Source organism: Triplophysa rosa, linkage group LG16 (genome assembly GCF_024868665.1).
Source record: "Triplophysa rosa linkage group LG16, Trosa_1v2, whole genome shotgun sequence".
NCBI lineage: Eukaryota > Metazoa > Chordata > Actinopteri > Cypriniformes > Nemacheilidae > Triplophysa > Triplophysa rosa.
Window position 1 is genome coordinate 18,758,954 of NC_079905.1, and position 24,063 is coordinate 18,783,016.

The 24,063-nt window shown below is 37.0% G+C and overlaps 2 protein-coding genes across 2 annotated transcripts in view; both read left to right on the forward strand.

The window, feature by feature from the left end:
• Positions 1 to 32: 32 nt before the first annotated feature.
• On the forward strand, positions 33 to 2,697 carry znf706 (zinc finger protein 706). Its single transcript, XM_057355455.1, has 3 exons — positions 33 to 159; positions 906 to 1,041; positions 1,856 to 2,697. Exons 2-3 carry the CDS (start codon positions 907 to 909, stop codon positions 1,949 to 1,951), a joined length of 231 nt encoding a protein of 76 aa, XP_057211438.1. The 5' UTR covers positions 33 to 159; position 906; the 3' UTR covers positions 1,952 to 2,697.
• A 3,927-nt stretch (positions 2,698 to 6,624) lies between these two features.
• Positions 6,625 to 24,063, forward strand: part of ywhaz (tyrosine 3-monooxygenase/tryptophan 5-monooxygenase activation protein, zeta polypeptide) — a 30,432-nt gene continuing 12,993 nt past the window's right edge. The window contains exons 1-2 of the mRNA XM_057354374.1: positions 6,625 to 6,747; positions 21,777 to 22,078. Of these exons, the coding sequence (XP_057210357.1) occupies positions 21,788 to 22,078 (291 nt within the window). The 5' untranslated portion in view covers positions 6,625 to 6,747; positions 21,777 to 21,787. The remainder of the gene's footprint in view (positions 6,748 to 21,776; positions 22,079 to 24,063) is intronic.

The window sequence follows — 24,063 nt, forward strand, 5'->3', positions numbered from 1 at the left end:
TTGCCAAACGTCAGTAAAACTCAAGAAGAAGAAGTCGCTCTCTAGCGTTTTGTGGTCAGTGTGCGAAAAACACGTTAGGCGTTCTGGGAAAAGTACAGCTGTCATAAGCGTGCAGTACACTTAACAAGCTAATAGCTGCCTACGGATCTCATCTGTCAGGTAAACTCATAATATCTGCTCGTAGATCAATACGATCATATTTAAATTATTGTACGAACGTCAAATGCTTTATAATTTTGTATGCTGCTTTGTAGAAAGATCTGGCTTTGATGGTTTGTTAGCATGTATGCTAGCTAGCTAACCATATGGTTTTGTTAACTGAGCTCAGTGTCCTTACTAACCTAACGTTACCCGATCAGACAAGCTGTGTAAGAATTTTTCCATTCCTATTAACTAATATGTTATTTTCAACATCTAAACTGGTCTTTAGCACACTTACCACTTAACTTGTAATGGAACATGAAGAAGTGCAATCTTAATATGCTGACGGGTCTTAATATGCGTTGCCAGCTAGCTAGTAAACAACTAGACTCGATTAAAACGCCCCCTTTATTTCTGGAGGCAATATCAATTACTGGTGTTTCAATAAAGTGTCAGATGAAATATTTAAGAAGGCACATATTCTGTGGTGGATAAACGTATAGAGGCAATGCAATGCGAACATGTCTGTGTCTTCAGATCTGGGGATATTTCCCTGATTATGTATCAAGGAGAAATATCAGCTGTCTGACGCTGTTATTGTTTTGAACCAAATCAAAGAGTACGTGACGCAAGTACATGGAAGTCTGGTATGCTTTCCCTTGGTGCCAAGCAACTGGGTTTTATCAAACAGATTTTGGTTTGCCATTCTCTGTGAGTCATGCCTTTTCGGTCTGTATATTATCAACGTCAATACCTTCCAACAGCATGGCTCGTGGACACCAGAAAATTCAGTCTCAGCAGAAAAATGCCAAGAAGCAGGCAGAGATCAAGAAATCCAAAGGCCATGACCAGAAGACGGCGGCGAAAGCAGCATTGGTGTTCACATGTGCCGTCTGCAGGGTCAGTGGCAATTATAGCTGTTTATTTTTACCCTAACACATCGTCCTTAGGGGAGACTACAATTTGCCAACATATTATGCTTTTTGAACTTCATGGCCGTTTTAAACTTTGCCAAACGTGAGAAAATAACCCATTATTTTTGCTGTCCATAGAGATATTGTTGTGTCAATATGAACCTTATTTTTCATATGGGTGTGTGTAGTGGATGAATGTGTTGAGAAACTTTATTCTCACGTTGGAACTTGTTTTTGACAGAGAGAGATACTTTACTAAGTAACATATAAAGCTTGTTAGAACACCTACCACCTTTTAAAGGAATAGTTCACCCAAACAATTTAACCCATAATTTACTCACCCTCGTGCCATCCTAGGTGTGTATGACTTTCTTCAGCCGGACACAATTTGAGTAATTCCAAGGGGTTAATAAATGTCTTCTGAAGCAAAACAATACATTAATATATTACACTATTCATATTTTTTACGGATTTAGCTTAAATAGATTACGTCAGACTTTGAACATGAGACCTACACATGGAATGGGGGCACGCAGGCTACACATACTGTATCTCAAGGACGATTTCGTTTCTGAGTTAGTTCTGAGACACGAGAACCAATGAGGTTCATCCTTGAGATGTAAAACACAGCAATGTGTAAATAAGGTCAGTTTTAATATCATGATGATTTCATTTAAATACATCTGGACAATCAAATGAAAATTTCCATTTTAATATGTATAATAATGGTTTGAAATGTCATGCCTTGAAGCATATGTGGTAAATCAAACTTTATCATCTCTCTCTGCTTATTTCTGCAGTCACAAATGCCAGATCCCAAAACCTTCAAGCAACACTTTGAGAGCAAGCACCCCAAGACCCCCCTTCCCCCAGAACTGGAGGGCGTGGAGGCATGAGTTGACCAAGACCTGATGTTCACTGTATAAAACTTAATCATAAGAGTCCTGATGTCAAATTTTATTCTCTGGGATGTGGTCAGCATTCTTACTTGAGTTTTATGCATACAACCTCACTGCAGACATGAATCCTGCGGTTCAAAGACTGATGCTTACCTTTCATGACACTGTTTCAGAGCACCTGCCCTTGCTATGATCAGATCAGTGGTTTACCTCAACCTGCACTCACATGCTTTTCTTGTTACCATCTTACAGGTGTAAATAAATGGTTTGAGATAAATAGGAAGATAAACTACCAGTGATTTGGTCAGACTTGTCATCTGATCATCTATAACATACATTTGGTAGATAAACTGATATATTTGACATGTTAGGCAATACTGCTTTTGACATGTTAGGTAAGATTAAATGAATGCAAATGGAAAATTTTGGGGGACAAATACTGATACTTAGTAAGTCTGGGCAAAAATATTCATTGTAATGTTGTTTTAATTTTCTCATTTAATACGTTTCAACGAGAAATCTCTTTTAGTTCAAAACTTTCAAACTGGAATATTTTGTGTTTCTCTGAAATCACTGGATGTGCCCAAAGTGACTGTATTATTAATTTAATGTTGCAGCAGAAGTTCTTATTTCTCTCTGGAATTCCCTGACAATATCACCTCAATGTTTAGTATTTCTGCTCAAACCACCAATGTAATATATCTCTTTAATAAAGTTTAACTTTGTTTAAAACTTGTGGGACCTGTCTTAGAAATATCACCAGACTCTGTCAACAGCATTGCGGTATTTCCCACATTGCTGCGTTGTTGTAAATATTCATTCTACAGTGCCTTGCAAAAGTATTCATCCCCCTTCATTTTATTCACATTTTGTTATGTTGCTGCCTTACCTTAAACTACTTTATATTCCATGCACAATAATGGCCAAAAAAAAAACAGATTTGTGATAACTTTTAAAAATTAAAAACTGAAATAAGTACATTGCATAAGTATTCATAACCTTTTCTGGGACACTTGAAATTTAGCTCAGAAGCATTAGTTTTGCATGTTGATGTTTCTACACTTCGAGTGGAGTTAACCTGTGGCAAATTCAATTGACTAAGTATGATTTGGAGCGGCACATACCTCTCAATAAATGGTGCAACAGCTGAAAATACATATTAAAGTAAAAACCAAGACATGAGGTCAAAAGAACTGCCAGTAGAGCTCTGAGACAGGATTGTATCAAGACAGATCTGGGGAAGACTTCTGAAAAAAATCTTCTGTATTGAAGGTTCACAGAAGCATATAGCCTCCATTAATCCTTAATGAAAGAGGTTTGAAACCACCAGATCTCTTACTTGAGCTGACCTTCTGTCCAAACTGAACCATCGATGGAGAAGGGTCTTGGTTAGATCTGTGACCAAGAAGCTGATGATCACTCTTGTTGAGTTCCATGATCATACAGTATATGGAGATGGGAGAAACTTACAGAAGGACAAACATCAATGCAACACTCCACCAATGGGCTTTATGGCTGAGTGGCCAGACTCGAGCCTTTGCTCAGTGAAGACGCATGAAAACTTGAAATATGCAAAAACGTACCTTTCAACGAATCTTTCAGATTCGTCAACTGTCAGAAACAAGGTTCTTGAATCTCAGTTTCATGCATCATGTCTGGAGAAAAACAAGCACTGATCAACACCTGTACAATACCATCTCAACAGTAAAGTGTGGTGGAAATGGCATCATGATGTCGGGGTGTTTTTCAGCTGCAGGGACTAGGGCATTTGTCAGAGTAGAAGAAAAGCTCAACGGCACAAAATACAGAGATAATGATCATGAAAACCTAGCCCAGAATATCCAGAACCTCGGACAGGGCAGAAGGTTCATTCTCCAACATGACAATGATCCTAAGCCCACAGCTAAAACAATGCAAGAGTGGCTTATGGACAACTCTGTCTGTGTCCTTGAGTGGCCCAGCTAGTGCTTGTGCTTGAACCCGACTGAACATCTCTGTAGAAACTTGGAAATGTCTGTCTACTGATGATCTCCATCCAACCTGACAGAGTTTGAGAGCATCTGAGGAGGAAAATTGCCAAATGCAGATGTGTAAAGCTTGTCACATCATACCCAAAAGCATTTGAGTCTGTAAAGGTGCTTTAACCAACTACTGAGTTAAGAGTATGAATACTTATGTAATGTACTTATTTTAGTTTTTTATTTTTAATAAATTTGCAAAGTTCTAAGTCACAAATCAGTTTTAGTTTTGACATTATTGTGCATGGAGTGTAGATTAATATAATAAAAATAATTTTAAGTAGTTTAAGATAAGGCAGCAACATAACAAAATGTGAATAAAATGAATGGGGGATGAATACTTTTGCAAGGCACTGTATATCCATTTTCAACTACAGTGGGACAAATGTAGGAAGTGACATAGAAGAAGCAAGTTAATATGCATCATTACCCTGCCAACAACATGACAGGCCGTTGATCATAGAAGTAAATAGGCCCTCTTCTAAAGACCTCTTTATGATTAAACGCACTGATTATTAAGAGTTTTGTAGACTATGTCCTGGTTTCACAAGGCTTAGCTTAAGCTATTTATGTCGCTTATATAAAATGCCTTATGAAAAAAATTCACTGGTTTTGCATCTTGAGACAAAACAATGGCACTGTTTTTTTTAGGTTATGTCAAGTTATTTTAAGTTAAGGCAGCTCTAAAATTCATTTTAGTCTGGGCCTAGCCTTGTCTGTGAAACTGGGCCAATATGTCATTAAGTTTTATCAATAAAGATCTTAGCCATCAAATAAGATTGCCCTTCATATCCTCTTACATTCATTCCTCTGAAATGTATTTAAAGCACTTATTTAGGTTCTCTAAGCGTACACAAATCGTTTTCAAACCATAATTGTCTTCTCAAGTAATAGTAACGAGAATTTCCACAGGCTTGTTTATATAACAGTGCAAAAGAGACGATGCTTATTTGTTCTTCTTGTCACCCAGGAGAATGCAAGTAGTCAGTGATTATAACGTGGATGAACAGGAAGTTGTTCTGCAGGTTTGGACGAGTTAGGGCTGCTCAATTCAGTACACACCCTTATAAGGCACTCTGGTGGGCAGGGCCATCACTAGAAACCATGGAACTACAGGAACAAAATTCTAAGAGTATACCCCAGCCCCCATTCCCCCAGCAGTGTAAAGATGTGTTTAGTGAGTTCCCCTCAATATAGGACTGGGATTCTGGTTATCCCCTGCCAATGACCTTGCTGGAGGTGGGGTGGGATAGATAGGACTAGGTGTAATGATTATAAGACTATGATGGTATGCTTCTATCTTCAATGACATACAAAATTTGTGACATCCTGTCTTCAGTTTCTTAGTCATATACTGTATATCTATTTATTATAACTAATTGTTAATAGATTGACCTGGTTAGCATGTATCTCTTTTGAGGATACTGAGGTCATTTTTACAAACCCAGATATATTTCCATTCTGTGTCATCAATGACTCAGATTTATCAGTGTTAAGCATCTTTAGGTAGGTGTGGCTGTGGGTGGGGTGAAAAAAAGTCAAACTGAGTCAAAATCTTACATATGAGAAAGTGTGAGCATAATAATTATTATGGTTAGTCGCGTTAAAACAATGGCACAAATTATTTAACATTTAAACATATGATGCTATTAAAATTTAGATCTCACAAGGTTGGTGTGACTGTACCCAATAAATTGGGTTGCTACAGTACAGCCTAAAACACTGTTGCAAAGTGAAAATGTGACCGTGTTAAAAAATAGAACGTGTTCTCTTTATAGACCTGAAAGGGAGATAATTGAGATTCTACTTTTATAGTCTCTCCTCTGCTCTAATTTAAGGGCTAAGCATCTTTGCAAGTGTGTATAGCAGACACTATAGTTTTTTTCATCTGTTATTGCCTCCCTCTGTCTTTAATGTATTGTAATGACATATCTACAGCGGTTGTGTCACAACAGCATGTACAAAAGAGATTTGACTCATAGACATGTCATTGTTTTTGGGGTCAGCTTTGTGCTACATTATGACACATCAGGGTATATACCTTTGTAACATTAAGCAATTATGTTTATAGACATTGGATAAATCATGTTTTGAGTATTTGTGATTTGATTTTGAAACAAATAGGATTAAACAGTTTCATTTCTTTACTGAAATTTTTTTAATATGTCATGCATCCATGACAGAAAAAAATTACTTAATTCTCAGGGTTTTTCCTTAAATTGCAATGTATTTCCAATCTTTTCGGTCATTCATGATAACTGGACAAGGATTTTAAAAACTGATTTAAAAAACAACTGTAAAATGTTAAATTGAAAAATATACGTTTTTTATGATAAAAGAATAATAAAAGATTATTAAATTCTATGGTTTTTCCTGACTTTCATGACAACCTTAAAATCGTAAATGGTAAATATGCATCACTTTTATATAGTTAATAATGACTAAATTCTCGCTTATATAAAAAATAAACGTTAATTTAGTTTTACTTTGTGATTTTACAACTTATGCATGAAATGGTTAAAAGAGAATTTGCAATCGACACCATGAGTGTCCACAGGATCAAACGCGCTCCAGATTACCCTTCTAGCCATAACAGTGTACGCCAATCATGAGTCCTGTTGCCTTGGCAGCGGTTGACGTCACAGCTCATGCCCAGTCCCTGCTACGTGAGCTTGTGAGTGGGAGGGAAACCCCGTGGATCGTACGGGAGCGCGCCGCGGCGCTGTGCAGTCAACTCAGTGAGCGGCAGCTGAGACAGAGCGACCAATCTCACAGGTTAGTTTACTTTCGTTTCATTCACTTGTTTAGTATACTACTGTTGTAATATTAACCGTTTTTATTTCTTCTTACTGTGTTCATTTTAATGTAGCTGTTTTTATTTTTTAAAGTGAAGTAAATGGTTTGTAATAGTTGCATGCCACAGAGATGCATCTTTTGCCACAGAGAGATCTTTTTGTTTTATAAATGACTCCCTGACGGCTCAGTTCAGCACGGACAAGATAGGAATCAAGCCTTTTGGTGTAAATAACTTGTGGTCTTCAGTTGGCTGTGTTATGGCAGATATGTTGGTATTAATGTTAGCTTATACATTTTAACAACGGACTCGCTCGCCCTCCTCCGCCCGCAAAATAGCTTTATCTGTTATTCCTGGGTTGTGTGGTTCAGGACATGAGTGGAAATTGATGATTTATTACATTCAGGCTTTAGTTATAGAGAATATCTGGCAAGCCACTTCATGTCGGGCACTTTAGGCAAGGAAGTAGGTAGGGCGTCTACCTCTGCTGTACTACTATGGAGTTCCTGTCAGCTGAAGGTATGAAACCCTGTGTCATTATCGGTTTCCTGGTCAATCTATGTTAATCTTTATTAGCACAATTTAATATTTTTGTTCTCTTGTGTAAATAGTTAGTTTTAGTTAAAAGAGTACAGCCGTCAGATTACGTCTTCGGTACGTTACTTTGGTATCGAAACACAAAGCATATTCTAAGGTAACTGCAGGTAAGAAGCCGTTAAAGTACTTGCCGTGTTGGAGAAGCGGGAGCGCAGGGCGGGAACAATTTGCACGTATAAATTCCCGGATGCGCCGTAATCATCCGTAAAACTAAGGATGAGCCACAAAGAGTGAGGTTTCTTGTTCAGACCTTGTGCACTGTTGGCTGTTCTATTGACTGGGCGTGGTTGGCCAAGTAACGTCCCCATTTTTGGGCATTTTCTTTTATATTCTTACATGCCATACATAAAAATCATTTTTGTTTTGGGTGTTTACATTTTTTTTATAATGACCCAGCCAACTCTGACTACATGGCATGTTTGATATCAGTTGCTGGTGTGACTCTTTTGGTCTTGGTGTGGTAAACTGTTTCTTTAAAGGGGACTAGGGCTGAAACGATTCCTCGAGTAACTCGAGTTATTCGAATACAAAAAATCATCGAGGCAATTTTTGTTGCCTCGAAGCCTCGTTTAATCCATTTAACTACAGTAGGCCTACACACGGAGCACTGCGTTTCCCCACGGACCGTTATTACTGACGCACAGCCCGCTAAACTCTATTCATGTTACAGGGCTCTCAAGTCTCATGCGTTCACCGTGAGACACACGCATTTTAGTCTGTTCACACGCTCACACGTTATTTCTCATGCTGATAAATAACTGATAGCTTATAGGGCTGTGACGGTTGCCGTAACAACCGCACCACCGCGATGGTAAAGTGCCGGTGTCGCCACCGGCGGTCACGTCACTCTGACAAATATAGGTGTAATAAATATGAGAGTTGCGATAACGATTGCTAGTTGTAGCCTTTCAGTTGTGGATGGTTTTATTTAAAAGATTTTAAATTAACAGAAATTATTGGCATACGTTTCCGTTGGTGCGTTCGAGCGCAGGCCTGCACGGCAAAACCCAGGTTATTCTGCGGTTTTGCAATGGATCTTGTTGTGAAATGAACAGATACGTAAAATCAAAACTGGCTATGACCCGCTTGCTTAGTGTCGGAGCGCGCAGGTTTTGCCGCGGTTGCGGAGAGACATCTCTTCATTTGCGCTCCTGTGCACATCTTCTGAACGCGCATTTAGTGCAGCTGTACACATTTTAATCTGGACAATGTCAACAAGTAAGTTTCACATCAACGAGTCGGAAAAAGTAAAGTTTTTATGGCAATCTGAATAGGAAAGCCAATGTAGGTTTAAACAGTTTGTTTCAAAGGAATTGTTAAGGACTGTAAGGGTTAATACGCCACTGACTGAAGTTACTGCAACAAGAGCTTTTTTATTTAGTATTTAGCTTTCTTATATCATTTAAGTTTTCATTATTTACTGATGTTTATTTAAATGTTTTATATGCTGTAGTGTGCCGTTTCACTGATGGATTTGCGCGTTAAACATTGACGGATGTTTCATCCTCATTTATTTCAGATATCATATTTAAATTATTTAACAATTTCAAGTATTTAAATAAGGTCTATATTTCTCTTCCACTCGTCATGTGGTTGCTACACGCAAATATAATAATATAAATATTATTTATATAAATAATATATATTTCTCAACCACCGCACCACCGCGGTCGATTTGTCTATTACCACCGCGGTGGTAAAAAACTGCCACCGTCACAGCCCTAATAGCTTATTGAAATGGTGAACTGATATTTTACTTAGTTTTAGTCTATTTTACGAGTGAAACTTGTTTTCCGGCTGCATTGAGTCCATCAAACTAGATGCGGACTAGTGGACACCGAATCCTGTTATTTACACATTTCATCTGTCTGGTCTGCGTGTCTGAGTGAATGAACTGCACAGTTTAACGTGCTACACGCGTGATGCTCATGAATTTGTCTGCGTCTGCGCTGAATGAGGACATGAACTTCACCTCCAGAGTTGCGCTGAGAGTTTATTTCACAAACATGTTATTGTTTGAGTGAAGAAACAGACATACTAAAAAATAAGCGTCTTCTGACAACCTGCCAAAATAAAAGTCATAGGCTATTGTTTGAAATTATTATTTCCATTTTTATTCATGTTTCTTATTATATATTTGTATTATATTGCATTTTGAATTTAATATGGCAATGGAATGTACTAAATGGGTTTAGTTTTCACAGATATTAATGTATGCTATTTCAGCAATAAAAACTAATTGTTCTAAAAAGGAAACAAATTAGTTGTTTTACTCATTTTAAGAGACCTGTCTTATTTTCTCTTGTATATTTAGTATTGCTTTTTAATAAAGAAAAAGTACTTATTATCCGAATACCCGATTAATCGATGGAAAAATCAGTAGAATACTCGATTAGTAAAAGAATCGATAGCTGCAGCTAGGGGACCGATTGTGGAAAATTAACTTTTATATGATTAGATTCATATTTCCCGAATCGATATTGTTTTGTTAAATTGAAGATCGATTGAAATCGAAGAATTGCTATTTGTTACCCAGCCCTAATGTTTAAACTAGGGATGCACCGATATGTAAATTTTGGCCGATAATCGATAATTCTTTAACATTGGAAGCCGATAACTGATATATTGGCCGAAATACAGTATTTAAATATTAATATAAAGTTCCCTAAGACTGAAACAAAAGGCAAAAAGTGGACAACTGCTTTTATTTGAAAACATTCACGGCAGAAAACAAGGTAACCATTAGTTCTCTTTTTTCCCCTGAAAATCATGTACCAAGCCTACTTTACACTAGTCAACGATTCTTTAACCTACAAATGTTTCTGGTATATTTAATAAACAAATTATAGATGTTCTTCCAGAAAAGTGTTTTCAATAGCCACATGTCAAACAGGTCTCAAGAAGACAGAAAGCATTCAGACAGCATTCTGATTTAGGGATGCTCATATTGACCGTTTAACCGTTAACTGATCTTTAAAATTTTGACCGGTTAATACTATCAGTTAAACGATTTAAAAAGGTTTATTTTAAGTTTAATAATATTAATAATATTTTTTAATAATAAAATAATTGAATAATACGTTTTTAAATAACTATTAAATCGTACATGTTTTCAGTTTTCTGTATGGTGAAAGAAAAACATGCTAAGCATTAACTCACGGAGCGTGCAGACGCGTGCGACTAGGTGTAAATGCCCTCCGAAACGTTTTCGAGACAGATTAAAATCCGATCACGCAAGTCACTTGACGAAACTGGACATGTGTAATTCATCTGATTGTTGAGGCCACATTTGTCAGGGCTTTACTCCTCCAAACGGAGTGCCACTGGCAGCCTTGCTCAAGCTCAAGTTCTTTGTTTTAAATGTAGACACGGGACGATCGCACTCTCAATGCGCTGTGACATTCTCTGTCTTCCCGGCATGTCTACGGCTCAGCAAAGCTAATAGCAGAGCTACTGCAAGGGAATTTCAGTGCTAGCCATCAATTTGTCCTTTACATAAACTTATCTCATGGATGCTTAGCATCGGCTGCCCGTGCGCTTTGGAAAGGAGAAGAAAACGGTGCGACTGGTGGCAGGGCCTTTTAGACGTCACGTAAAAATTCGAATGTGAAATATGAATAAGTAAAAAATAATGTTTGTATTTTGAGTGGTATAACAGATCGGATGTAGCTATATATGGTTAGCTAAGACGGGCTGGTGGAAAGCAAATGTGATGCGCTTCCCGAGGCGTTATCTCTACATTCCCGAGACATCCGTGCCATCTGAAAGGGTCTAATTCTTATCTGCCGCTGGTCTAATGGTCAACAAGCCCCAGACTGTCACCACAACACATAAACATGTTACTTTATTAAATAAAAATTCCAAGCTTTGGCCTGCTATTTTAATTGATGAAAAAACTTTCTGACGGAAATAAACTTTGCCGGTTCTTCTGTGTTTTCGTTTTGTCATAATTTGTTAATTATTTCAGCTTTTTTCTTGCCTGTTTATTTTATGCTTTGGCAGGGTTTTTCCTGGCTCAAAATGAGGCAGAGGTGGTGCCATCCTGATCTTGTACACTCGCGTAGGCCTACTGTACTTTTTAGTGGCTTAACCAAAGTGACTTTGAGTTTGACATATTAAAAGTTCTAATAAAATTAGATAAAAATGACAATTATTAAGTTATATAAAACATTACTTTTATTCAACCAAACAGAAATGTTTTCTTATCAAATAAAGCTTTTTTTTATTATTTTCAACTAACTTTTCAGCCCACAGTAGCCAACCGAATTAACCAGTCTTTCTAAATGAGCAAAGCTCATTCACATCTTGCATACTCTGTGGTTCACTTTAAATGATTCAAGGATCTCTTATATTTGCTAGTAACTGAAAAGTTCAATCGTTTAAATGAATCGGTTCAAATGAGTCATTCGTGTGCGAGTCTTTCTGAACGCAATGTCCGTTCATACTGGCGAACTCGCTGTGTACAGTATATGCTGATTCAACGATCCAACTGCACAGCTAAAGACATTACAATGATGTGCGTCATGTTAATTTAAGAAATTTCAAGAAATTAAACGTACTTGGATGCAAAACAAACAGCCATGAGACACAGGCTGGCTCTTGTTCTGCAACTACTTTTAGCGACTCAGTGTGCTGATAACGAAACAGCGCCTCCACTGTGGCGTAGTGTCACAACTGCAGTTACAAATGACAGTCTGATAAATGCACGCAGCATTTCTTGTGAAGACTCACAACATAATTTTGCCGAGAGCCTGAGGCGGCACGACATTTGACGGAGGCGGCTGCCTCCAATTTCTCTATGCAGGAAAAACCCTGGCTTTGGATTTATATTATTTTAGTTTTTCTCCATTGTCCAAAACACCGCAGGTTCGTGAATATGTGAATGCAGGTACTGTTGTTGATGTATTCGTTATGCTGCAGTTTGCATGTTAAAATAAATCTGTGAAAATTATGTTTGTATTTTTAACGTGTCACAGACCCTCGTCAACTTTAGCGTTGTTCTCATTTCGAAGTCTGCATCCTCCGGATGTCGCATGCGAAGGCGTATGCGGCGGACAAACGCTACCTCCGGAGGACGCAGCCTTCGAAATGAGACGCAGCATGTATTTTTTTATTCCGATTTATTATTAAAATCTTATTGGTTAACGGTAGGGATGTAACGATTCACCGTGAGCCGGTTGAAAATCGATTATAATGTGTGATGATTCAAATCGGTTGAGGTGTGATCTGAATCGCAATACATTTTTTGAACAGCAGGGGCCGCCATGTTCACTGCAAACCTAAACGTGACATGCTGATATTTCTTAAATGCAAAAAAATCCAAGAAAAGCACAGACAGTGTTAGTTTGTTTATATTAATTATATTATACTAGTTAATGGTTAATGTACGGATAACGAGTGTCGGTTCTCGGTTAGGGAAATTAACCGAAAGGAGCATCCCTAGTCTGATTCAAACAATATGCTTTTGTTCCTACAACTTGCACATTGAAATTATAAATATACACATCATAAATACTGTACCTACATCAGCAATGTTTTGATAATAGCAGTAACTGAATGATCACTACAGAAAGACAGTACTGTACTGTAGGGCTGTGCAATTAATCGAAAATAATTGTAATCGTCAATTTTGGACTTTAACAATTACAAAAACTAAATAATCGACGTAAAACGATTATTGTGCTGCATTCCATTTTGCAAGGATCATCTCTTTTCTTGTGGTATAAATCCACAGTGCACCCCCTTCTTTTACAGTTGTTCAGCTGTGCTATTTCTTTACATTTATTTTTCAGTTGAATTCAGTTTAAATTTTTTTTTTTCTATGTTGTTTTAAAACTTAGTGAGTAATCATGTTAAATAATCGGGATCTCAATATTGGCCAAAATAATCGTGATTATGATTTTTGTCATAATCGAGCAGCCCTACTGTACTGTATTTTAACTGCGAGCAGCGTGCAGATGAAGTAGTGTAACCAAAGCAGGGCTCTAGACTAACTTTTTGCACTGGTGTGCCTAACTTTTTTTCTTAGGTGCACCAGCACAACAGTTAGGTGCACCCAAATTTTCGACCGCATCGCATTTAACACCGCAGTTTTACAAGTTCACTTTTTTTTTAAATCGCTGTCCATATAGGCAATATTGACTTGTAAATGATTAACTAACAATCTGGTCAACATAAAGTTCTTTATTTGAAGCACAATTCTACAAGAAAGCAGGGCTCTAGACTAACACTTGAGAGAGGTGGAACTGGTGCTACCAAGTTATTCAGTTGGTGGCACCAGCCCTTAATTTGATAGCACCAGAGTCGTGGGGTGAGGTAAGAAAAAAGAATCACTAAAACTTCATTAAAATGTGTTTAATACATTAATAAATCAATTAGAAATTAATACAAATCATTGTTTATGATTGAATTATTTTTATTGTATATGTAAACTCTCTTTCAACACTTTACCATATTTAAAGCACATCTTTCTTAAAGCTACTTTCTTCCTTTATTTGTTGTGAACGACTCCTATAAGAGAACACAATTCCTTTAATATCAGTGAGTGTTTTTGGGCCCGTCCGTTGTTGTTTGATGAACATTATAAACCGAGATCTTTATTATGCTGCTGCCCCTTTAAGAGCTCGCGCAATATACTGGAACACGTGTTTTGTTTCCCAACTGTTTGGTCACGAAACAAACTGAATACCTTTACAAGGTTTCTTGTTAATATGGGAATTTTTAGGTTATTTTGTGTTAATATGTCCGTTTCAGAGTAAGAATGTGTGAAAGAGAACTCCGTTTAGTATTTTGTGCTCTGACTCTCTGGGCGCGCGCATATCTCAAACAACCCGCGAGACCTGAAGGCTTTTAGTGATTACTCTTCCTGAAAGCTGCATTGATACACGTTTGGCTTCTATCAATAGCGACTCACAAATAAATAGTATTTAGCGTGATGTATACCGTTTGTATGCTTTGCAGTATTGTTAGAGATCTTTATACAATAGTTCAGTGCTTAAAGTTTAAACACGTGTTTCCTGCATTAGCTTCACATGCATACAATACTTGCAACACATTTCGTTATCTTTGCTGTTTTGTACCTTAGCAGGGGAAATTCTTGTATTCTGCATATTTATTTAAGTTGCAAGATTGAGTGCTTCACTCGTCTTCTCTTTCGGTCCTTCGCCTCTTACCCGTAACCCGCAAATTACGTCTTTGGGGGCGGGGGCACTGATAGATAAGGAATGGTTGAAGGAGGGGAGACGAACATGAGTGACTGAATGCGCAGCTTGCACAATATAACATTTCTGCGCATTAAATTTATAATACGCAAAAATTATATATTGATCAGTTTGACAGTCGCACCGGTGTGACCATTAAGAAAAACTTGTCGCACTGGCAGGAAAATTTGTCGCAAAATGAGACCATTTAGTCGCAGTCTAGCGTGTCAGAGCATTGGTTATGATTTTCGGACGGATCAGGCCTTATCTTAACATTCTTAATGAAAAAGTTGTCAATCGTTCTTTTCATCTTCTCTCATCATCTGCGGCTACATCCACTCTGTTTATCTGACGGGCCTAGGCTACTCACCTCTCTGTCCGACTGCAGCACAGCATTTTCAAACGTACACACACGTACAGGAATATCTGGACCACGGCCAATCAGAGGGGGGGTCCACCCTTCACTATCTCTGATTGGTTTAGACCACGATATGGGCCTATTGTGTCTGTTGTTGAACCACAGGGAGACTTTCGTAGAGACTTTTTTCCCTCGAACGGCTGGTCGCACCGGTGCGACCTCAGATTTTTTTTAGTCGCACCATTGAGAAATTAGGTCACATGTGCGACCAAATTGGTCGCACTCTAGAGCCCTGCAAAGGAATTTTTTAAAGATTTATCGGCTTTAATACATCAGCATAAATGTTATTATCGGCCGATAACATTAAAAATGACCATGACTGATAATTTATCGTGCATCCCTAGTTTAAACATAAATGCAGTGTTTCCCATTCATTAATTTGAGTATGGGGGCCCCCCATAGTCTAATTTGTTCCGCCATAGTTTCAAAACGAACCAAAAAAGGTTTTATTGGCTACTTCTCATAACAACATATCATTGTGTTGTCTATTTCCCATACATTGATTTATTCGTCGCGGCCTGCCACACTATGTTTTGTTTGTACAACTGTAAAAACAATAGAATGAATATAAAGAGACGTTCAGAACAACTCAGCCACACCGCACGCGTCAGATGCGCATTTTTACAGTATTGTTATAGGCTTATGTTTATATTTATAAGCGAAAACAAACGAATCGCGTCAGTCACTCTCTCACCATAACCAACAGGGACACAGATTAAAGTACATATCGTGTTATATGCTTATATGGTATGTATCTTGTGAGGGGAAAACGATCACGGATGGTACACAGGCAGTCGCCTTTCAGCTGAACTATGCGTGCTGCTCAGGGCTCACACTGCGATGCATGCAGTGTGAAACAGACACGTATCTACTCCTAATGCAAGATGATCCCGTTTCAACTTTATTAACAAAATGTGGCTTTTGAACCTTAATCAATGAATATGCACTGTATCACATATGCATGTCCTTTTTTATAACAACATTGAGCGTCCTGGATATCTTGATTGACAGGAGTTTCATCCAGTCAGCAGTAGCTATCCCATTCCAACAAAATACCTACCTTTTTCGGTTTGACTGATTTGTCGTTGTGTTTTCTGACTTGTCGTTGTGTTTTCTGACTTGTCGTTGTGTTTTCTGACTTGTCGTTGTGTTTTCTGACTTGTCGTTTTGTTTTCTGACTTGTCGTTTTGTTTTCCGAATTGTTGTTGTGTTTTATGATTTCCTATTTTGTTTTTAGATTTGATTTGTGTTTTCAGATTTGTCATTTTGATTTTGGGGTTTTTATTTTGCTTTTAGATTTGTTTTTAGTTTTGCGATTTGTTGTTTTGTTTTGAACTTCCCGGCCACCGTAGACAACAGAACAGATAATATGTGAAAATTAGGGCTGTCACGATTATTAAATAATCGTCTCATCGCGATTGTTTGACCTCATCGCGATGGTTTCAGATCATCGCAATTATTGCACATCTCTATAGAAGACACTAGGGGGAGCTGTAGTGCATCTGCATATTGCATATTTTAGTGTATATACTGTTACTAAAGCATGGTAATACAGTACTTGTAAGATGTACCACCAAAACACAATCACTTAAAAAAAAAAACATATACAAATTACCTGCAGTACAATTTAATATTATTTAAGCAAATCTCAGTGTGAAAACCAGTCTACCAAAATTTAATTAACACACAAGTAAAATTTTATTGTAGTCTTGCAAGTGAGAAAAAAACAGACTAGAAACTTTTCTATGACTGATAGCATTTTTGGTGGCTTCAATTCACACCTGACAATTTACTTAATTTACAAGTATTTGGCGGTTGCATTATTGACAGGTAAAAGCCTAAACCTTAAATATGATGACCCAATTTTTTCCTATGTATTTCCAAGAAAAAAACATAGTCTTGTATTCAGAACAATATGGTCGTTTCATCGCTGAATCAAAAATGTACGAGAATTAAATGTCATAGCTCAAAAACAGACAATTAATTGTCATAATCGTCAAAGCCCTAAAACAGACAATTAATCGTCATAATCGCAATGATTTATTAGACAATTAATCGTCAGTCAAATTTCATAATCGTGACAGCCCTAGTGAAAATAGCATTCAGTTGTGTTAAAATACAATATAATGTGATAGATCAGAGAGTAGAAGCGAAACAGATTTCAATTGCCAACACTAGTCCAAATGCAAGTGATGACGTCACAAAATGCTAATTAGTGTCTATTTGAGTGTCTCTCAAAATCCTGTGGGAAACACTGTAAATGTGTGTTCTTACGGTTTGTGTACAGAACCACCCTATAACAATTAAAATTCACTTATTCCCTTTTTCTCATGTTACACCTTAACAGTTAAGTTGATTTGGTTGTTGCCATTCTCTGAGCAAACTGCCGTCACATTGGTTAGGCCCCACCCATGACCGCTGACGGACTGTACCATATTAGCGTAGTTTATGCCTTGAATAAGTTGTTCACTGTCTACCATTGTCTCCACGTCAGAGCAGCTGTGGGTTTTGCTGCCTTATGTGAATCAAACTAGTGCCATCCAGTGGGATGTAATGCATTCAAGTTGAAAAACAGCACGGGAGTAGCGTGAACCTAATTAAACAGAAACAAAAATTGTTTTCTTGTTCACTTTATGAATAATTTCTCAGGGCCAACGCTCAGCTCACAATCTTTCCACACTCAAGGGCTTTTCACACTTTAAATCGTCAACCCCGGGTTATTCTAAACCCCAGAGAAACAGAATCCTGGGTTATCTGTTTCACGTGTCACACTGCTTATAATTTACTTGGGGTTAAGAGATAACCCTGGGTATTCATAACCTGATGTTTCACACTGTACATCACTAAACCCTGGGTTAACATTCTTATTTGCATATTTGCGGTGTCAGCAGTTAGGGCTGGGCGATATTGACCAAAATTCATATCTCTGTATTTTTTTGATGAAAGGCGATATCCGATATGTATATCGATATTTTCTACAAAGTGGAATAAATGTTACTAGCAAGTCAAAGCCTCATGTGAGATGTCACAATCACCTTTATTCAAATGGCTTGTGAAAAGAAATTCAATGACAGGGTTTTTTTCCCTATTTGAAAACATTCACAGGGTTTTTCCTGGCTCAAAATTTGGCGGAGGTGGTGCCATCCTGATATTGTACACACACACGTAGGCCTACCGTACCTTTAAGTGGCTTAACCAAAGTGGCTTTGAGTTTGACATATTAAAAGTTCTAACAAAATTTGATAAAAATGACAATTATTAAGTTATATAAAACATTACTTTTATTCAACCAAACAAAAATGTTTTTTTTTAATCAAATAAAGCATTTTGATTGACAGAGGAGTGGACTAAATGTATCCTGACACATGTGCAAACCTGCTGACCAACTATCAGAAATGTCTGACCTCTGTGCTTGCCAACAAGGGTTTCTCCACAAAGTACAAAGTTATGTTTTGCTCGGGGATCAAATACTTATTTCACTGACTGAAATGCAAATCAATTTATAACCTTTATATAACATTTTTTCTCCTGATTTTTTTTTAATATTCTGTGTCTATCAGTTAAAATAAACCCACCATAAAAATTATAGACCCTTAATTTGTTTGTAAGTAGGCAAACTTACAAAATCAGCAGGGGATCAAATACTTATTTCCCTCACTGTAAATGAAACGTGTAATAATGAGATTTATGTAATTGTATCAATAAATCTGATTTGATTCAAATTCATAAGAAACAGGATAAGGTATCCTTACATAAATGCTATTTAATTAAAATGCATCACATTTAAGTTAATTTTAGAGAGTATTTTAAAATGAATTTATACATTTATATTTATTTACTCCTTCCCAATCACAATATTCTACATCAAAATCTAACTACAACACACAAAAAAGAACATTCAGACCACATAATTTCACATTTGATCAATTTATTAATATTTTAAGACATTTAACTATTTTATAACAAAAACTTAAAGGTTAGCAAAAAGGGAATAACAAGAAAAAAAATACTTTGAAGAAGGAAATATCAGTATATAAAATATAAAGCATCGCAATTTTCAGTGCTTGGACTTTTGGTGACAGCTTGGTTTTATCCAGTTCCATCAGGATTTTCTAAAATTCTTCAAACGTGTACTTGAGGTCTTTCTGATTGTTTAGATTAAGGGCATAAATAAGTCCAAAAAGCATCCCACATCCAAGGGTAACTTACACACATTCAAGTACCATACCAACATCTGTAGGTTCGTCTCCAGGATCAACAGCTTCTGCCCAAATGATGTAGATTCTTATTGTTGTTGTCTGTACAGTACAATCCCAGATTTAGCCTCTTCACTTTCATAGTCCTGGAGGATAAACAAAGACGAATGAGTTTTGTCCCAATACTAGTCAGTGTTATTCAGATATTTTTAAAGCATGTTGTTTTGCAAAATCTGACATTTTATATATGTAGATTCATTTAAATGTATATTTGTAAAATGATGGAACATTTTTAGAACAGGTTTGCACAGGTTTCATAAAATGTACTCGACTCTCCATGAATGCCCTTCAAGTTTGCCAAGGCTACTTTTGTAAACCTGCAAGCCAGCAAACCAACCTAAATGTATTGCGATTCTTCCCAGTGCCATTTTAGGTTTCTGGACTAATTAAAAATGCAAGCACTGAAAATTATGATGCTCGAGTGTTATGCTAGAAAACAAAGCTATTAAATTGCTGCAAATTTAAATATACAAATTTTCAGTGTTTTTCACAGTTCTTCCCATTTTATTTATTTGACTCGAAGATTTTTTGTATTCGAGTTACAAGAGGAATCGTTCCAGCCGTACTGCACACTATACAAAAACGGGCATAAGCTAGACTGTGATGCCAATGAGAACTTTAAGAATCAATGTAAATTTATCCTCAAGACATTTATAACATAAGGAGTAGGTTGACATACACTTACCACATATTCTTTGACGAGTGTCTCAGGTATTTGTTGAGGTAGACACATAGGCACTTCAGGATCAATCAAGCTTAACAATTTCTGGAAAAAACATGAAATTAGTCAGCAAATTACAACTTAAGCAAGGCTACATTTTAAAGGGTGTTGTTAATTGTCATAATTTACTCACCCTCATGTCACTCCAAATCCATAATAACTTCTCTCCACTGACAGTCCATGCAGATACCACTTTAAACCTTAAAATTTGAGGAGATTGTAAAGCTATTTTATATTAACTAAGCAGATTAGTCAATATTTTTCTACAAAATTCCCAAGTTTTGAAATGAACAAACCATGCTCTTATATAGTACAACGTTTTTTTTTCCATATTGTGGTCCCAAAACTGTTACTATCATACTTCAGAATATATTTTAGTGGGTTACGTTACTTCTTGACCCACCCATTAATACTGGTCAATGAGAAAAACGTTTAGTTTATGAGCACCACGTAAACGATAGCTACCTAGTGGCCTAGACAAAAATTTCATAGACAATGTATTAAAATCAGTGCAATACATTATAGACGTCACTAATAACACATTTACATATGCTAAAAACATACACATTTAATAAAATCTAACTTGCCTTCCAATTAGGTCACGATCCACGCCACTCCAATGCAAGATGGCGAAAAGAATGTTACTTTTTTGCCTTTGAACTATCATAGACTTGAAATCTGCAGTACTGCCACCTACCATCTGGAGTATGTATTGGCTTTATTTCCGCTTAATTTTTATGCAAAAAAACCTCATAGTTTAACTAATTGGATCTGGCTTGTTGTGCAGCTAGTAATATTTAAACCATATACATACTATTTATTTGAATAAATTAATAGTTTTCAAAATTAACAGATTTATATTGATTCTAAGCGATCTGACTTTAGATTTTATTTAAATAATCATTTTTTCAAAATGTATAAAGGATACAAATACTTAATTACAAACTCTGTTATGATTCATTTTTTTGAGTGAATGTCAATGTCAGTAGAAAGTCATTTTCACATAGGATGCCTTGAGGGTGAGTAAAACGTGGGGAAATTTTGTTTCTTGGGAGAAGTATCCTTTTAATGAACAACATCATATATATTATTAAAACACTGACAGGGACCATTTTTGTGAATTACATACATTTAGTTAAAGTTTTGAGTGATTATTTAAAAATTTCCAGCCATTACAAGCATGCAATGTATCTCGGTATAGCCAAAGCTGTGAAGGATACATTCGTTCTATCCTTAAAAACCCACGGAAATAAGGTCGCATTTTGAGGCTGCATTTGAAGCAACCTTTGAATTGGGACAGCCTTACCGGCCTTCAGTCGCACTGCTGTGACGCAATCCGTCTTAAAATGCAGCCTTCAAAAGACGCAGCCCCTGAATTGAGAGACGGGATAGTAGAAACATGCAGACAGATGTGTTGAGAGAGGTTGGAGCTAAACTCTGCAGGACACCAGGCCTCCAGGACCAAGATTGGGGACCCCTGCGTCTAACTTAATGTAGTTTGGAAAACTTCATCTGGGAAATTTGGGGAGATTGTAATGTTCAATAATTGCTCTTATGAAAATAAAATGTATTATGAAAAATATTTGCATTGAAGAAAAACACATATTTGTCTATACTTTCAATTATAGTTCCTGGATAGATAATCAGAATTAGCACAAAGCCTCTGGCTTTCGGGTGCAGTAGCATTTTACCGTACTTCACTCACAAGCTGTACATAAATCACGTGATATATATTTCGGTTAATCGTGCACAGCCCTATGTCATATCAATTTCTGACTTAATATGAATTTAAAACAACAATTTTATGTTGATCCCTTAGAACAATCAGCCATGGACAAGAGCCAACATGTGCAGGGGGCTAAACTGGCGGAGCAGGCCGAACGTTATGATGACATGGCCGCCTACATGAAGGAAGTGACTGAGCTCGGAGAAGAGCTGACTGATGAGGAGAGGAACCTTCTGTCTGTGGCCTACAAGAATGTTGTGGGTGCTCGTCGGTCTGCATGGAGGGTGGTGTCCAGCATCGAGCAGAAGACAGAGGGCAGTGACAAAAAGGATATGGCTAAAGAGTACCGGGAGACGATTGAGACTGAGCTGAAGTCCATCTGCAAAGATGTTCTGGTAAGCTTTGACGGGCGAGGGCCACTGTAGGATCATAACCACAGCATCACTTGACATCTAATAGCTTATTTTGGGGAGTAGCTAATTACAGGTAGCAACGTTACTAACTAGGAATGCACAATATCGGATTTTTGCTGATATCCAATCCCAAAATGCTGATATTTTTCACCTCATTATGGCCGATGCTGATATAAGCCTACATATCTTTCTCATATTTACTAGGAAAGATAAATGACATGCCTTAATATCGTACATATCTGATCGATGCTGATAATTAATTCATAAGCCAATATAGGCGTGGTGGTATTACTAACCTAACTACATTTTTCAAAAGGTCAGTTGCTTTTAAATCAGTGTACCATAATACTTTGTGGATTGTATTTTCGGGTGAATGAGTGCATCATCCATGTTCTTAAAGTGCACTGCTTATTTTGGACTTTTCAAGTGAGCACACAACACTAAATCTCAACGAGGGATGTCAATCGATTACTCGCATCCAAAATAAAAGTTTATCTTTCACATATATGTCTGTGTACTGTGCATATTCATTTTGTATTCATAAATACATACACATACTGTACATGCAGATATTTAAGAAAAATATAAAAATTAATAAACGTTTATACATTAAGTTTTTGGTCAATTTAATTAAATACATCTAAATTTTCCTAAGTATATACATATGTGTATGTTTTTGTGTTTATAAATACAAAATTAAAATGCACAGTACACAGACATTTATTATGCAACCCACAAACTTTTATTTTGGATGCACGATTAATCATTTGACAGCCCTAATCCCAACACAGAAATACATGACAGGATAAGCATGGCCGGTATCTTTACGATTCTGCAAAAATCTCAGCTCTGTTGTGAGAATGTCCAACAAATTTCTACCAAAACGCATCCTCTGTGGAGAGCTAAAAAGGGTGCATGTTATCAAGGCACTTTAAAAGCCTCAATAAAATACTTCGGTGTCAACCCCTCTTCATGGAAAGACTTTGCTCTAGAATGCTGGATGAATTTGGTCATCTTTGTAATGGGACAAACGAATGTTATGGGGATGCTTTATAGAATCATTAATTGAAATGTTAACGAACCAAAATCATAATGTAAAGTTGTACTCAACTGTTCTGTTTTTTTATCTTTTCCAATCAGAAACAGTGCTTACTTTTTTCTTGCTAGGCTGTTGTCCCAGAGCTTCTGCCAGTCAATGACTAGAGGTCATTGGTTTTGCCCAAATCTGTATCCCCACTAGCAGATAAGCAAAACAATGGGGTCTGTTGTTTGAATGGTCACCAAATCAGTGGTCTCAGGTTTTTTTTCTGTGCAAATGGAGGTTTTAATGTATCATGCCTCTGGGTACGGAGTCGTTTTAGTTGGAATGCTGCCTGAGGCATTAAAACAGTGGCACATGGAATGTTGTCCTTTGCATGTATGACATTCCTCTCATTTTTCTATCTATTATTTAGACTGGTATTACAAAATTGTGTTGTTTCATTGAGGGTAATGGGTTGTGGTTAGCTCTCACAAAGTAGCACACCGTCTGTCATCTGCTGTAATCTGCAGAGGAGATGACAAACACAAGTCCCCATGTAATTCACATAGACGTTGTGTAAAATATTGTGCTCCAAACCAAATTTTGTATTTAGATGATATAAGCATTAAAACCTACAGTTTACCACTTCCGACAAAAAGCAATAATGATTTTTATGACATCATTCTGACTTCGTCCTCTTGTCAGATTCCAGGCTGTGAAATAAATATTAAGCAATTATATTGATTTTGGTGTTTGCTATGAATATGTGGTTTTGATAGAAAGAGTTTAAGTCAAAAGATTCCCTGTGTGAACAGGCCATTAGGGCCCTCTGCCATCAAGAGTCTTTCTAAGCTTCCATTGCTTGTTATATGCATGTACACTCTATGGTTTTTTGTATTTTCACTGTATTTCTCTCCTTCGCCCCTTGGGCTCTGAGCCCTTGCCT

Coding starts and splice junctions, on each gene's coding strand:
- znf706 (XM_057355455.1), top strand. CDS start 907: ATGGCTCGTGGACACCAGAAAATTCAGTCTCAGCAGAAAAATGCCAAG. Junction 1,042..1,855: donor TCACATGTGCCGTCTGCAGG/GTCAGTGGCAAT, acceptor TTATTTCTGCAG/TCACAAATGCCAGATCCCAA.